The sequence below is a fragment of the Drosophila sulfurigaster genome, chromosome 3 (assembly GCF_023558435.1).
Source record: "Drosophila sulfurigaster albostrigata strain 15112-1811.04 chromosome 3, ASM2355843v2, whole genome shotgun sequence".
Lineage (NCBI taxonomy): Eukaryota > Metazoa > Arthropoda > Insecta > Diptera > Drosophilidae > Drosophila > Drosophila sulfurigaster.
The window spans coordinates 35915522-35928987 of record NC_084883.1 but is presented as its reverse complement, the minus strand read 5'-3'; the positions used below and the strand labels follow the sequence as shown (position 1 = coordinate 35928987).

The window sequence follows — 13466 nt, the reverse complement described above, 5'->3', positions numbered from 1 at the left end:
AAATTTTGTATTCATTTAAATTCATATATTTCTTTATTTTTTTTTATCAATCGGCATTTCACTGACTTATATTCATAGCTGAAGTATCTGAGCTGACATCGGCAATGTGAAATGAAGCATCTTCAGCCGGCATGTCATCCTCATCGGTGTATAAGCGACGCAATCGTTCCTTGTACCTAAATAACATGAAACAGCATTAAACAACCGGTTGACATATGCAGAGTTGATACGACTAACAATTCACTATCGGGATTATTGTTTTGATTGCGGCACTTGTCCAACTTCTTTTCAATTGCTTTGACTGCCTCCCGATCCGGTGGCTCATAATTCTTGACCAGCATACGAATTTCTAGTTTAATAAAACAATCAATATGTGATAATGTACTTTAAAAATTGATTAAGCAATCAGTTTCTTACTGCGGACAGCTTCAATGAGACCGCGGAGCCTCTCTGGCGCAGAGACAAAGAGTAAATCGGTCACATAACTGTCCAGATTTTCCTGCTCCTTGCTAGCAGCATGCAGAATGGAAGCAAGAGCAATCTGCGAAGGAGTGTGCAGCATGCACGCGTCTGTAAAGAATATGGAGTCAATGAAGCTATCAATATGTGGACGCAAGCGATCTGGATTTATCATTTTGCTACGTGTCTGAAATACAATCAATGATAGTTAATTTGCCTATTAATTAAGTTATATCATTTGTATCTACACACCTTTATATCAATAAGAAAGCCTTCGATAGGTCGAAATGGATTGTGCACAGTGAGATAATAGTTTAATTGGCCAATTAAGAGTAATTCATTGGAGAGCACAATGTCTGTGGCCTTGTTGCGATCGCCTTTAATGTTGTTAACAAACTGATTGATGGACACATTGAATTCCTCCACTTTGCAGGCAACAAAAACACATGTGGCTCTAAAATATAAAATGCTTAAATGAATTCCATAACATAATCCATATACGTGCTTACAATATCTCCTTGGGATGATAGTCCATTGGTGTATTATTGAGGTAGAAGCGTTTGAAATAATGGAACGCTGTGCCAATCACACATTTTGGCATTGGGGGCTCGAAACGTCGACAAAAGTCCACCAAGTAAATTTCATATTGCTTCAGCAACAGGCGTTCTTCTTCCGGCGTCAGAAAGAAATCGTTTAGATTGCCAGTTGATGGAGCCTCAGCTTCGTGCTCCTCTATGTACTTGGTGTTTTGTTCGACGCGAAATACGCGCAGCTGTTCTTCATTGGCAAATGTCCAGGAACGTCTTTGTGAACTAAGTGGATACATTATGGCATAGTTTGTAAATTTTTAACAACAAACAATCAAAACAAAACTAGACGGCTTTGTCCACAATTTGTAAACTGTGCTGTCGCCGACAGTGTGACCGTAACTTGAACTTTAAAATATGCCACTTTCTCAGTATCGATATTTAAGCAAAATGGTTTGCCATTCTCAGTGGACAAACTCGCCTTCAATATTATCGTTTTCGTTATCCTGCATACTCTTAGGCGCCTGTTTTAAATGTAATAAATTCGATAGTTTCATTTGTCCAGCTGTTTGGATAACACGCATGTGTTGTGCATTTTGAACGTACGCAGCAACAGGAACAAAAGAAAGCATGGTGAAGGAGATGAGGGAGAAGTCAGGTCCAGTCATCGAAATTGAATTAATTTTAGTTGTTGCTTTTGTTTTGATGTTGATTCGGCATGAAATTGGGTCATTTTGATTGTTTGTTCTCTCTTAAGTGTAAGCAGGTACAGATTTTAAAGTTTACACTGAATTTTGGAGACTCTTACAGACACAAAACATGTTTGGCCTGACAAAGCCAAATATTTTTGAAGGCTTTTCAGCTGTGTCACCAATCGCATTGAACAGTGTTAATACCCTAATGGACTGAGTATGCTACTTTGTATGCAGGAGCTGTGTTCGTTGGCAATAAAATTGCAATTAATTTTTATTGACAACTCTGAACTCTTGTTACAACAAGCGATTTGTTGGCGATCTTTTTGTGATTTCACTGTCGCGATTCAGAGTTCAGTTTGCGAGCAAGCGCCAATATTATATGTATATAAAGCTGCTGCTTAAGATTGAGTCCAAGTTCGTTTTTAGTATCTCGAAATAAATGCCTTTGTTGATCAAATTGGACTAAAATGTGTACTACATACTTTTGTTATAGTATTTCTTTATGTAGACCACCCAAATATTGGGATCTACTTATGAAATACAATACAAAATAGATTTTGTGACGATTTACGACTGAACTGAAGTTTGGGCTTACAATAAAACCGAAATAAATAAATAAATCGCTGGTTGAAAAAGAAATCAGTTTACAATAAAAGCTGGCGAGCATTTACAAACAATGAAATTCAATGCAATAATTCAATATTCAATTGAATTTTAAGCACGCCCGACTCCAAGTTTGAGCCCCCAAGTTGAAGCTGACGACCTAACTTTGGCTTCTTGCAGCTCTGAAACTAGAAACGGGCAACTGGGAACTGGCATCTGGCATCTGGCAGCGTCTGACGGTCAGTCAGTCAAGACTCAGTGACGGCAATCCATCTTGGCTTGTCTGCGGCGCACGCGCACTGACTTGACTAAGGCGTAGCTGACTCAGACTCGGACTCAGACTCCAGCTCAGATTCAGACGAATGTTTAAGCGGGAATTGGCCTCAAAAAGATGACGGGCAAACCGAAAGAAATGTGGGGTGGCTTATGGGCGGCGATGAAGAGCACTGTTTATTGGCTATAAAACTGGACTGCTCGACGAGGCAAATACCATATATAGACAAATACCACAAGATTCCACGAAAACTCGCAAATTTTTTTTCACAAATTTTGAAAAATGTGACCTATTTGACGTTTATAAATTAAGTAATCTTTGTTTTAATTCTGAATACAAAACATCTAACTAAACTGAAGTTCTGTGAAATTTACACTTGAGCAAGAAGATCGAAAAATAACAATACATCTTTAGTTATACTTTTATCTCTTAATACTATATTTTTTAGTGTTTTTTTCTTTATGTACATTAAGCAATAATATTTTTGTCTAAATGAACGGGAACTTTTAATTGAAATTTTTATAATGTTTCGAATTTTGCAAATATGTACAAGTTGAGTGCTCAATAATATAAGATATAATTCAAATTGATTTTCATCATTAATATTTTACAAGCAGAAGTTGTAGCACTGTGTTATTATCGCACTAAATTTCTTCCATAATTTTACAGGGTATTTGTATTAAATACGAAGCGATTCTAGTTGTTACTTATCGTGTACACTAAACAATTGCATTATTCGCATGCTCTGCTCTCGCTTTGTGGTTGATCACAATCAGCGACATCAATAAAATCATTGCAAAAATATCTCCAACAAGCAATCTACACACACAACACTCACACACTCACATCCACACACTGAGGAACACTCACTCGCATACACACTTGTTGGCCTGATCACATTCGGTTCGCTTTGGTGCATAAATGCATTTTAAAGGCATTTGCCAGACGCTCGTTGCCTGTCTGAGAGATAGACAGACAACACACAGTCTTGTTTGTATTTATTTATTTATTTGTTTGTTTAAAAGATTGTTGCAGTTGCTGTTGCTGTGGCTGTTGCTGCTTCTGTTTGGCTGGCTGCTAATTGTGCGAGTGTCGTGGATTATGTTTGGCTTTTGGCATCTCACTTTGTCGCTACTCTCTGGGGGCGTGTTCGTACACATACACACACAACCAATATATACATATATATGTATAGTTGTCTTGTCACTTGATGCTAAACCAATGGGAGTTATGTACATCTACTTATAAAACTCACTTTAAGCATTCATTGGTTTGGCTAATTTCACTTTCAGTTCGTTGCCTAAGTCATTTGTTTTGCGCGCATAAAAGTCAAAAAAGATGTTGGGGTTGGATTGTTTGCAATTTAAGGTTGCAGACATAATAAAAAATAACACTCTAGAGTTAAGAGATTAGTTTTATACTATTTAAAAGGAATCTACATTATTTTTGTTTAAATTGTTTTATAAGTGTAATAAAATATAATTAAATCGTTACAGTTTACCTTTGATTACTCTTTCCTATTGGTGTATAGGTTTTTAAGTTCATTGCCTTTGATTTGCTGATTGGATTGGCTTGTAAATTTATTACTAATAATATTTAAAGTTAATTAGTGTCAGTTTACTGGCTAGATTAATAAAATTTCTTTCAGTCGAGTTTTCTTTGCTATGCTCGTTTGTTGTTTTACCCATCAGTTCGTTGCTTAAGTCATTTGTTTTGTACCTTCGCTGATGTCGGAATCAGTTGTCATCTGTCGAGCATTGTCATAATTACATTTATATATAGTCAATAAACTGATAGCTGACATTTGGAAATGCGTCAACGCAGCTTACGTAAGCGCTCTTGCCTTTGGTCGTCTTTCAAGGAGCCTTTGATCGTGTAAGCCCAGAGCATGTGACAGTTGAATCGCAAATATATTGAACAATTTGCTGTAAATGGTCATGTAAAGTCCACTCATGTGTCAATTCATTTTGCTGTGCGCTGACTTTCATAGTACAAAGTATGAATTTTTTAATAACAAATCATCGCAACTCAATCATGTCTAGGAATGAAAAACAAAAAAGAAAAAATCGGTTTTTGAATTGCGATTTGAGTTTTGTTTTCTTTTATTTGTATCATTTCTTTGCTGTCGCTTACAATTGTGTTTTCATAGCTTAAGTGTCTACTGAATAAATTATTTAAAAGTAAAAAACAAACAGAAAGTTCAATTGGCGAAAACAACACATACTACTAAGATGACGAATTAAATTAAGTGCTATAAATACGGGCTTAAATAAATTAAGTAAAATACAAATATGTAATAATCAAAAACACAATGCAAATGACAGTCAATAGAAAATTTGGCTAAACACAATTATTGCATTAATTATGCTTGATTTGAAGTGTGTTTCAATGCGTTTGAATTGAGCTAAAAACAAATTATTTGTACATACTTTCACTGGCACCAATATCAAATATATTTTTTACGGTAGTACGGAGGCGATTACAGAGTGACTGTGCTACAAACGACCCCAACTATGTGTGTGTGTGTGTGTGAGTGTGTGACCCATGGCACTCTAATGAATTCCAGGCTAGCTAGCTATGATCCTCATCCTGTCAGCGTTTGGGAACGCACTAGCGTCAGATCAAGCGGCGTCGACTTGCGCACAAATGTTGTCGTGGAGGAGGACGAAACGGATGGCAGGTTGGCTGACTCGCTGAGCGGACTACTATTGGAACTATTGGCCACCGGACTAACGACATCCGAGCGCGATCGCAGCGATAAATCAATGGGTTGCTCCTCCTCCTCGGCTGGACTTGCGGCGGGGAAGGGAAACAACAGATCCGATTTGAATTGTTCCTTGAAGATGGGCAACGGTGGCATGTTGCTGCCCACCAGCGAGGGTGGCAATGTGAATGGCGTAAACGAGCTGTACAACGGCTCCGAGTGACTGCGAAAGATGTCGAGCAGCTCTTTGTGTCGCCGCTGCTGTTGCTCCATCAAATCAGCCTCGGAGCTGCCCGCATACGTGGAGCTGCTTGGTCGCAGCGCTTTGCGTATGCTGCTCGTCGTAGCACTCAACACACTGGTGCCATCATCCGTGGGATCGCCGGCCGAGGAGGCGCCCGAATCGCTGGGCGTATTGCTGAGGCGGGACTCGAGCTTCAGCTGACGTTGCTGCTGCTGTTGCTGCTGTTGCTCATTCAGATATTTCGCTGCCTGCAGAAAGCCAGGCAGACTGGGCGACGAGGCACCGGCTGAGGCAGCTGCAGTTGCCGCTGACGCCGCCGATTGCAGCGTCATGCTGCTGGGCGGCGTCGCTGCTGTGGCCGATTTGATGCAGGGATTCGTTTTGTCCTGATACGTTTGACGCGCCTGATTGCTCGCCTGCTGCAGTCGCGCCAATTGATCCAGATTCGCATTCCCAACGCTGCCGTTGCCATTGCCCGCGCTCGCTGAGCCACCTTGCTGCTCCTGCAGCAGACAGTGGATCTTGAACCAGTTGGAGCGTCGGCCATAGCGCGATCCGCTCTTGGACATGCCCACCAGGAGACACTTGCGCAGTCGGCAGGCTTTGCACGCCGTGCGATTCTTTTTGTTGATCACGCAGTCGCCGTTGTGCTTGCAACCGGCAATTGCCGCAATATTGTTGTAAGTGCGTCCAAAAAACGACTGCAATGAAAAAGAGGTTCAACAAACGATTAGTGAAAATTATTGTACTTATTTATTATATTAAATCTACCATTTAATAGTACACTGGGACCTTCGACTCGAAAAATAGTGAAAATTATCAAAATTTTGTTATGAATTTTGTTTATTAATAATTCTAATTACTTTTGCAAATATTTCAATTCACCAAGTTAATATATTTTAATTTTATTTTTAATGGTTGACAAATTGTAAAAGAGGATATTACTTAGTGATTTATATTTGATAAGTTTGTTATGTGTAATCCTAAGTTTATTTGCTCTTAAAATTGCTTGAAATTTACATTTGAATTTATTTATTCTATTTATATAAATTAATGATATTTTATTTAAGAAAACTTCTATTTTCTATCTATATTTTTATAGTTGTTTTAACTATAATTATTATGTGATATATATTTCTTTGTTAAAATTGTTTAAAATTAACATACGAATTTACTTTTTATACTTTCTTTCTGTATACTTTTTACAACCAGAATCATAATAAATATTTAAGTGATTTATAGTTCTTTATTTTGTAAATGTTTACTTATTAAATTCGATCAAAATTTACATATGAATATATTTTTTTTTATTTACAAATCGCAAATCGCAAAACTTAAATTTTCTGTTTATATCTTTCTTTTTATACAATTTTATTCTTAATAATTTTGTAATTGTATTACTTTTTTTTTATCATTTATGCTATTAAATTAGAGAAAAATTTATCTTCCCTTCTCTACTATTATACTATTTTTAGCTACAATTATCATAAATAAATATTACAGTGAAAGTTTTCCACAATATATAAATAAAATAAATTGTATTATTACATTTTATTTGTCTAAAATATGTTATGCTCTCCTATTTATTTACCTTAGAAACCAAGAGATTTCTCATATCTCACTTTTGCTGTTTTACCTTTGCTCTTTTTGGCACCTGCGCGCTCACCTGTGATTAGCATTCAGCAAGTGGCATAATTTCAACAATCTGAATGCTTCAATTACCAAATGCGCGTTAATAAATTGCCAACTCGCAGACGAAGGGGAGTTCCATGCACTATTTATTGTATCTGAATACACTTTTGTATCTTTGTGTTTTGTTTATGTTTTTTATGTGCTCTTTTTTCTATTTTTTTTTTTTGGTTTTTGGCCAACTCATGCTCGAACTCTGATTGTCTTGGCATTTGCCGCGCTGCTGATGAAGTTCATGTTCAGCAATGAGTTTACAATTGCGCTGACTCATCTAATATGCATGTAATTTTTATTTGATTGACTGCAGTTTACAATTGTATGTTAGTTGCCTTGATCTCGCTGTAGCTGTAGCTCTACCTCTAGCTCTATATATTGTAGTATCGCCGTGTTTGCTGCTCTAAATTCGCAGAAATCTTTTTCCCATGCCATTCGAATGGGGTATCCCATTGTGTGCTCGCGACTCCGACTCTACGGAGTCGTAAGTATCTACTTAAAGTCAATTAAAAATCGATTAATCTACCGAATTGAATTTTAATTATAGCAATAACATTTTTCACTCTTTACTTCGCTTTTTTTCCTTTTATGCTTGAAAAGTAAAAGCCAAAATTAAGTTTATTTTTGCACATTTTGTGGGAAATACATACGTATATAGAAGGAAAGTAGTACTTACTAAAATTCGTGTCTATTACAGTAAGTTTTCTGGCAAATATTTTTTGTATGTGTAGAGAATTGGCAATTAAATATTCTGTTTTTAATTTTTCTTCATATTTATTACATTTGTTTTCTATTTTTGGATGAAATTATGTTGAGCAATCATTTTTAATATCTGAAAGCCTTAATAAATAGCATAATTTGAAATTGTTTTTGATTTTACCTTGCAACCTTCACATGTAAATGCTCCAAAATGAAAACCAGCCGCCGGTTCGCCGCATACTTTGCACAGCTGGTTCATCTGAAATAAAGACATAAATTACTTTAGGTATTTGCTAATAAATCTCCAACGATACTCATAATTTAAAAATATGTTTTATTAAAATTAATTATTAAATGTTATCTATAGAATAAAATTTACTGCATCTTATCAGTTACAAATAAAAACGAAAATATTATTACATTGGGTATGTTGTTATTCAAATTATTTTTAATAATCTTTATAGATATATTTTTCAGATTAATTGAGTTAATTATCAGTTTGATCAGATTATTTCAATAATCTTTACCTCCTTTACTTTAATGATGCCATCATTTTAGTTGGTTGCTTAATCGCTTTGGATCACAATGTGGTATATTTTGTATATGTATGTATATATGTTATATGTACTATGTAGTACTTTGTCAATATACCAAATATAGCCCTTGCAATAGATTAGTATTTTTCCAGTATATTACTTAGGTATATTTTAGGAATAAAACCGCACTGCTTGGGTTTAATTCAAAAACAGTATCTTACAGTTCAGTACACTCGACTATAGCTTTCTTACTTGAATTTTATATTTATTACATTTCATTTCTATTTTTTTTTCAGAATTTATTTCAAGTAATCATAAAATTTTTGAATAACAAAAAAAAAACCCCTAATAAATAGCATAATAAAATTAATGTAATTTCATTAAACGTTTTGGCCTAAAGACAAGCAAAGTTAAATCTTTCACGATTGTCCTTGTTGTTGTTGCTGTTGTTATTTCTGTGGTCGGTCACATACCCAGAAAACAGTGAAACTGCTTAACAGTAATAATAACAGCCAGAATAGCAACAACAACAACAATAATGAGAAGAAGAAGAAGCATAACCGATGACCCACTGCGTTTCTCTTTATTTTTTTTTTGTGCTTTTTGTGATTTTTCGCCACAGGTCGTGGTTAGAAATTGAGGTATGCAAGCGACCGGTTTGGGCTGGCACCATATCCAAGACTCGATTCCTTGGCCACTGTCGCTTCTTCTTCCGCATCTTCTCCCCATCTACCGCCGCCACCCGTTGTCGTTTCCCTTGCCGGCGAAAGCTCTCTACATGTGGATGGGTCGTGTTCACACATCTAATGTACGTAGTGACTTGTTTTGCTGCGCCTGATGATCATAAAGCTAAGGTCAAACAGAACAAAAAGAAACTGGAGAAAAAATTACAAACATTTTGCGTCAAATATTTGATCAGCGTGAAAATGTTTGGGAAGATCACACAGAATTCTCTATGTGTTGTCGAAGAGGGGCATGAAATTGTCAAACGACAACGGCAAAAATGTGCAATGCAAAGCTGCTTGTAGAATATTTGATAACCTTCTCATATGGGCAATAAAGTAGCTTTTATTTATTGAGCATAAATAATTAAATTAACTTTGAATATATGAAAAGAAAAATAATTCGAATTTCAACATGTATAATTTAAATAGCCAAACTTTTTTATTCAGATTTGGTTTTCAAAAATTCTCAAACAAATGACATACAAAATGTTTTGTTAAAAAAAACGTGAAAATATAAAAGCCTTTAATAAAACATGATATTAAAAAATATTTGTTTCTAAATATTTTCAATAAAAATGATGTAAAAAATAACTTTTTTAAATATTGAGGTAACTATTCTAAATAAATGTTATCTAAAAGGTTTTCGTACAATTAAAAAAAAAAATTTAAAAGAAAGAAAAAATTGAATATATTTGTTAAAACTATTCTAAGAAAATTGTAAATTTTAAGTATTCGTATGATATATAATTTTAACATATGATGTGATAATTATTTTGCTCTCTAAAGTTTGCAAATAAAAACTTTTGTTTTCCTTTGTTAAATTGTTAAAGTAAACATCGATCTGTAAGTGTTGTGTCAAGCATGATCAATAATAAATAGACTTTGCTAACACAAACAACTAGGTTTTATCAGCTACACGAAGCGCAATACATAAAAGTTAAGCTTCGGCGACAATCAAGATTATCGATGGCACTTAGCACTTGGGGGAATTTTGGGTCGTCTTCTCAGGCTTTTCTTCTGGCACTTTGTCGACTTTTCGCCATTGCAAATACAGTTTTTTATATGTTTCCTTTTTCTTTTTTATCTGCACTGCTGCTTCTTTTCTGGAAAAGCGCACCGCTGTGCCTAAAATTGTCACGGTTTTTTTTTTCAGCGGCCGCTGCCGCTGTGAAGGTGCAAATTTAATGTTTGCCAATTTAGCAGCGCTCGCTGTCACCTTTGGTGTCCATTAGCGCGCGTTTATATGCAAAGTGGCGGTCTGGCGTGTTCGCCATTATCACAGGAGCAGCATCACGCCGGGGCCACCACCTGCTGAGCGTTGCTCTGGCTGCCGCACAAACAACAACAGTTGTGTCGCGCCGCACCGCACCGCACCGCAAAAGCCAATGCAAAATCAAAAGCAAAAGCTGCCAAAGCGATTCGCCCTCCTGCCCAGCAAAAAGCGGCGAAGTCAGTGTCAGAGATATGGACACACAATAACGAACCTAAACTCGCAAATGCAATGCAATACCCAGAGACAACTGCCAAAGACGTGAAGTGCTTATGTTTAATGCTCGCCATTTACCCCCTTTTTGTTACTTTATTGGGTCAAAGCACATTTGCAGGCTATTTTCTCAGTGAGCTGAGCTGCGAAGGAAATCCGGATTGATCAACTGAAAAGTGTTCTACTTATTTTATAGCATTCTTATATCTCAATTATTTTCACTTAATTATATATTTCTTTTTAAACTAAGATATCAAATATTTGGGTTTATATATAACGTAATTTAATTTAGTAGAATTTGGCAGGATTTCAAATAATTAAATTCAGAAAATAACTGTAAACAACTCACATAAAGAATTATAGGATAAATTGTCATCAAAAAATGTATTAAGTAATTTAATTTTTATTAAACATTTTATATTTTTATTTTTTACTTTCAAAGTGCTACAATAAATATTTAGTTAAGTTCATTTACATATTTAATTTTCTATATTTCCTATTTCTTTTATTTAATTGAATTAAATGAGGAATGCACTAAATAGAATCGTTTAGAGTTCAGTATTCTGGTTTTGATTAGAGACTTTGCTAGCCACAAGATATTGATCTTAAGCCGATCATTGTCGATGTTTCGAGTGGCTGTAGTTACATTTAAATACAAGTTTTTCTTTTTGGTGTTTGCATTTGCGATCAGAGGTAAAGACTCGTTCATTTGGTAACAATGAGAACAAGATCAGTTGTACTTATGTAGCTAAAGTTTTGAACAAGCTCATCAAGTAGCTGTTGACATAGACAACAGTCGAAGGACTTGCAGTCCATGAGTGTGGCATAGTAGAATAAACAACAATAATAAAAAAAATGTGTCCTTAAAAGCAAACAAAATCATGTACAATACTCGTACAAATCAGATAAAAGCTATTGCTGACAGACCTGAAGAGGGAGAGCCATTAAGAAAAGGTGTTCAAACAAGCAAACCACGATTGTTGAAAATATTTTGAAGCAGCTACAAAATAGAACAAGTCCAAGTCCAAACAGGAGCAGAAACAGAAACAGAAACAGCAAAAGCAACAGACAGACACACAAAACTGAACAAACTAAAAGATCGAGATCGGTGACACACAGCACAACCCCGAATGGACGACGACAATAAACAATTGCCCGTAATATGCTTTATTATTAGCCTTTTGCCAAAAGACATTGCAATATGCAAATCCATTCAACAGAGTCACACGCTCTAGTTTGAATTGTTCGCTTCCTGACTCGATCGTCTCCCATCTTAATGCTTAGCCCTTTTTGTACTTGATTGCCAGCAGCAGTCAGACAATTAAATGCATGAATATCTTCAACATTTTACTCTTTTTTTTTTTTTTTTTTTGTATATTCCACATCTTCGTTTTACCAACAACTCTTGTCGTCCTATTGTAATCATTTCTTGACACTTATCGCACAAAAGGCAATAACATAATTAATGAGCATGTCAATGAGCGTCTTTTGTTTTCATTTCTGCTTCCTGAATGTTGTCGCTTAGGTAATCCTTTGAGCATGACAAAGCTTTGCCCAAGCAAGTGCCCCCAGACATGTGACCGAACTGGTAGTTGATCCCCAGTTATTCGAGTAGCTAGATTATTTGATATAAGTTTCTATTTTCTACTCTGTGATGATACATACGCTTTAATATTTCAGTTACATACTATATGCTGGTGTATTAGCATATGATATAGTCAATTGCCAGCTGATGCATTTTATTAAAAGAAAAATCTAAAATGCAGCTACGACTCACTAGCCATAAATTAGCCAAAAGGTCAAGGCTGGCAAATAATGATCAATTTATGCAAACACTTTTGCTGTTGTTGCAGATATTTAATTATAAAATTGAAAACAAAATTGAATATTAATATTATTTAATCGAAAATATTTTTCACATTTTTTTTTTTTGAATTAAAATTTTAATTTTATCTAATTTTTTCGCAAAACTTTCATATTTAACTGCCTAGTCTCCAAAGCTAATTTTATTAATTCACTTTAATCTGCACTCACCCTTTCACAATTCGATTGTGCAGAAGACTGCACTCAAAACATAAATTGTATTTGTAGTTTTCTTGTATTTTGACACAATAAACACACTTTATTTACTTTTAATAATTTTCACAATTTATTTGAATTATTTTTATGAATGATCTTTATGCAATCAATTGATCATTTTTTGTGCTTGTTTTGTTGTTGTTGTTGCATTATTATTTGAACCAATTTAGCGACGGCTTTTCACGCGAAACTCGTGAGCAATCACGTGCCGCACATAACCGATAGATAACCGCGATATTTATATCGCGAGAGACACTTTGAAATAGCGGTATTCTGCAGCCTTGCGATGCTTTGCAGCGTAGCGCCCATCCGAGACTAAATCCTCATCATCGTTCTGAGCTCCAACCAACCGACTGACTGGCCCTGGCCTCAAAGATCATCAGCAGCAGCAGCATTTGAAGTCGCGCGCGCACGCGTCTTCTCTTCTCTGTGTGTGTGTTTGTGTGTTTGTGTGTGCGCCTGCATGCATGTGTTCGTGTGAAACACACTGTAACATCCCAGCAGGAATTTATTCCGGGCTGGAAGCATGCAATTGGAAAGACTTTTTGAAAAGTCTTTTTTTTATTTCTTAAAAATATAAATGTTTTACAATATGATTTTTTTTTTAAATTTTATTTTCTAACATTTAAATTACATAAAATAAATAAATATATTTTAACGGTATTATTTAATATGTATTTATTTTGCTATCTTTTACTTATTCTGTTTGTATCAAAATTTTTCTGGTACTTAATTGATTTATATATTCAGTAATA

At 35.3% G+C, this 13466-nt stretch overlaps 2 protein-coding genes across 2 annotated transcripts; both read right to left on the bottom strand.

The window, feature by feature from the left end:
* Positions 1-19: 19 nt before the first annotated feature.
* On the bottom strand, positions 20-1379 carry LOC133843882 (cyclin-H). The gene is made up of 5 exons (XM_062277640.1): positions 969-1379; positions 712-913; positions 418-646; positions 238-349; positions 20-176 (listed from the first exon to the last, which is right to left on the bottom strand). The coding sequence occupies exons 1-5, from the start codon at positions 1283-1285 to the stop codon at positions 59-61; spliced, it is 978 nt and encodes a 325-aa protein (XP_062133624.1). The 5' UTR covers positions 1286-1379; the 3' UTR covers positions 20-58.
* A 3257-nt stretch (positions 1380-4636) lies between these two features.
* LOC133845331 (protein embryonic gonad) lies at positions 4637-13048 on the bottom strand. The gene is made up of 3 exons (XM_062279763.1): positions 12667-13048; positions 8070-8147; positions 4637-6207 (listed from the first exon to the last, which is right to left on the bottom strand). The coding sequence occupies exons 2-3, from the start codon at positions 8145-8147 to the stop codon at positions 5143-5145; spliced, it is 1143 nt and encodes a 380-aa protein (XP_062135747.1). The 5' UTR covers positions 12667-13048; the 3' UTR covers positions 4637-5142.
* Positions 13049-13466: the final 418 nt, after the last annotated feature.

Excerpts from the sequence above, each read along its gene's own strand:
- LOC133843882 (XM_062277640.1), bottom strand. The coding sequence starts at position 1,285 with ATGTATCCACTTAGTTCACAAAGACGTTCCTGGACATTTGCCAATGAA. Across the intron at positions 914-968 it reads TATCATCCCAAGGAGATATT|AGCCACATGTGTTTTTGTTG; the intron begins GTAAGCACGTAT and ends TTTATATTTTAG. Across the intron at positions 177-237 it reads AATAATCCCGATAGTGAATT|GTACAAGGAACGATTGCGTC; the intron begins GTTAGTCGTATC and ends CATGTTATTTAG.
- LOC133845331 (XM_062279763.1), bottom strand. The coding sequence starts at position 8,147 with ATGAACCAGCTGTGCAAAGTATGCGGCGAACCGGCGGCTGGTTTTCAT. Across the intron at positions 6,208-8,069 it reads TTACATGTGAAGGTTGCAAG|TCGTTTTTTGGACGCACTTA; the intron begins GTAAAATCAAAA and ends TTTTCATTGCAG.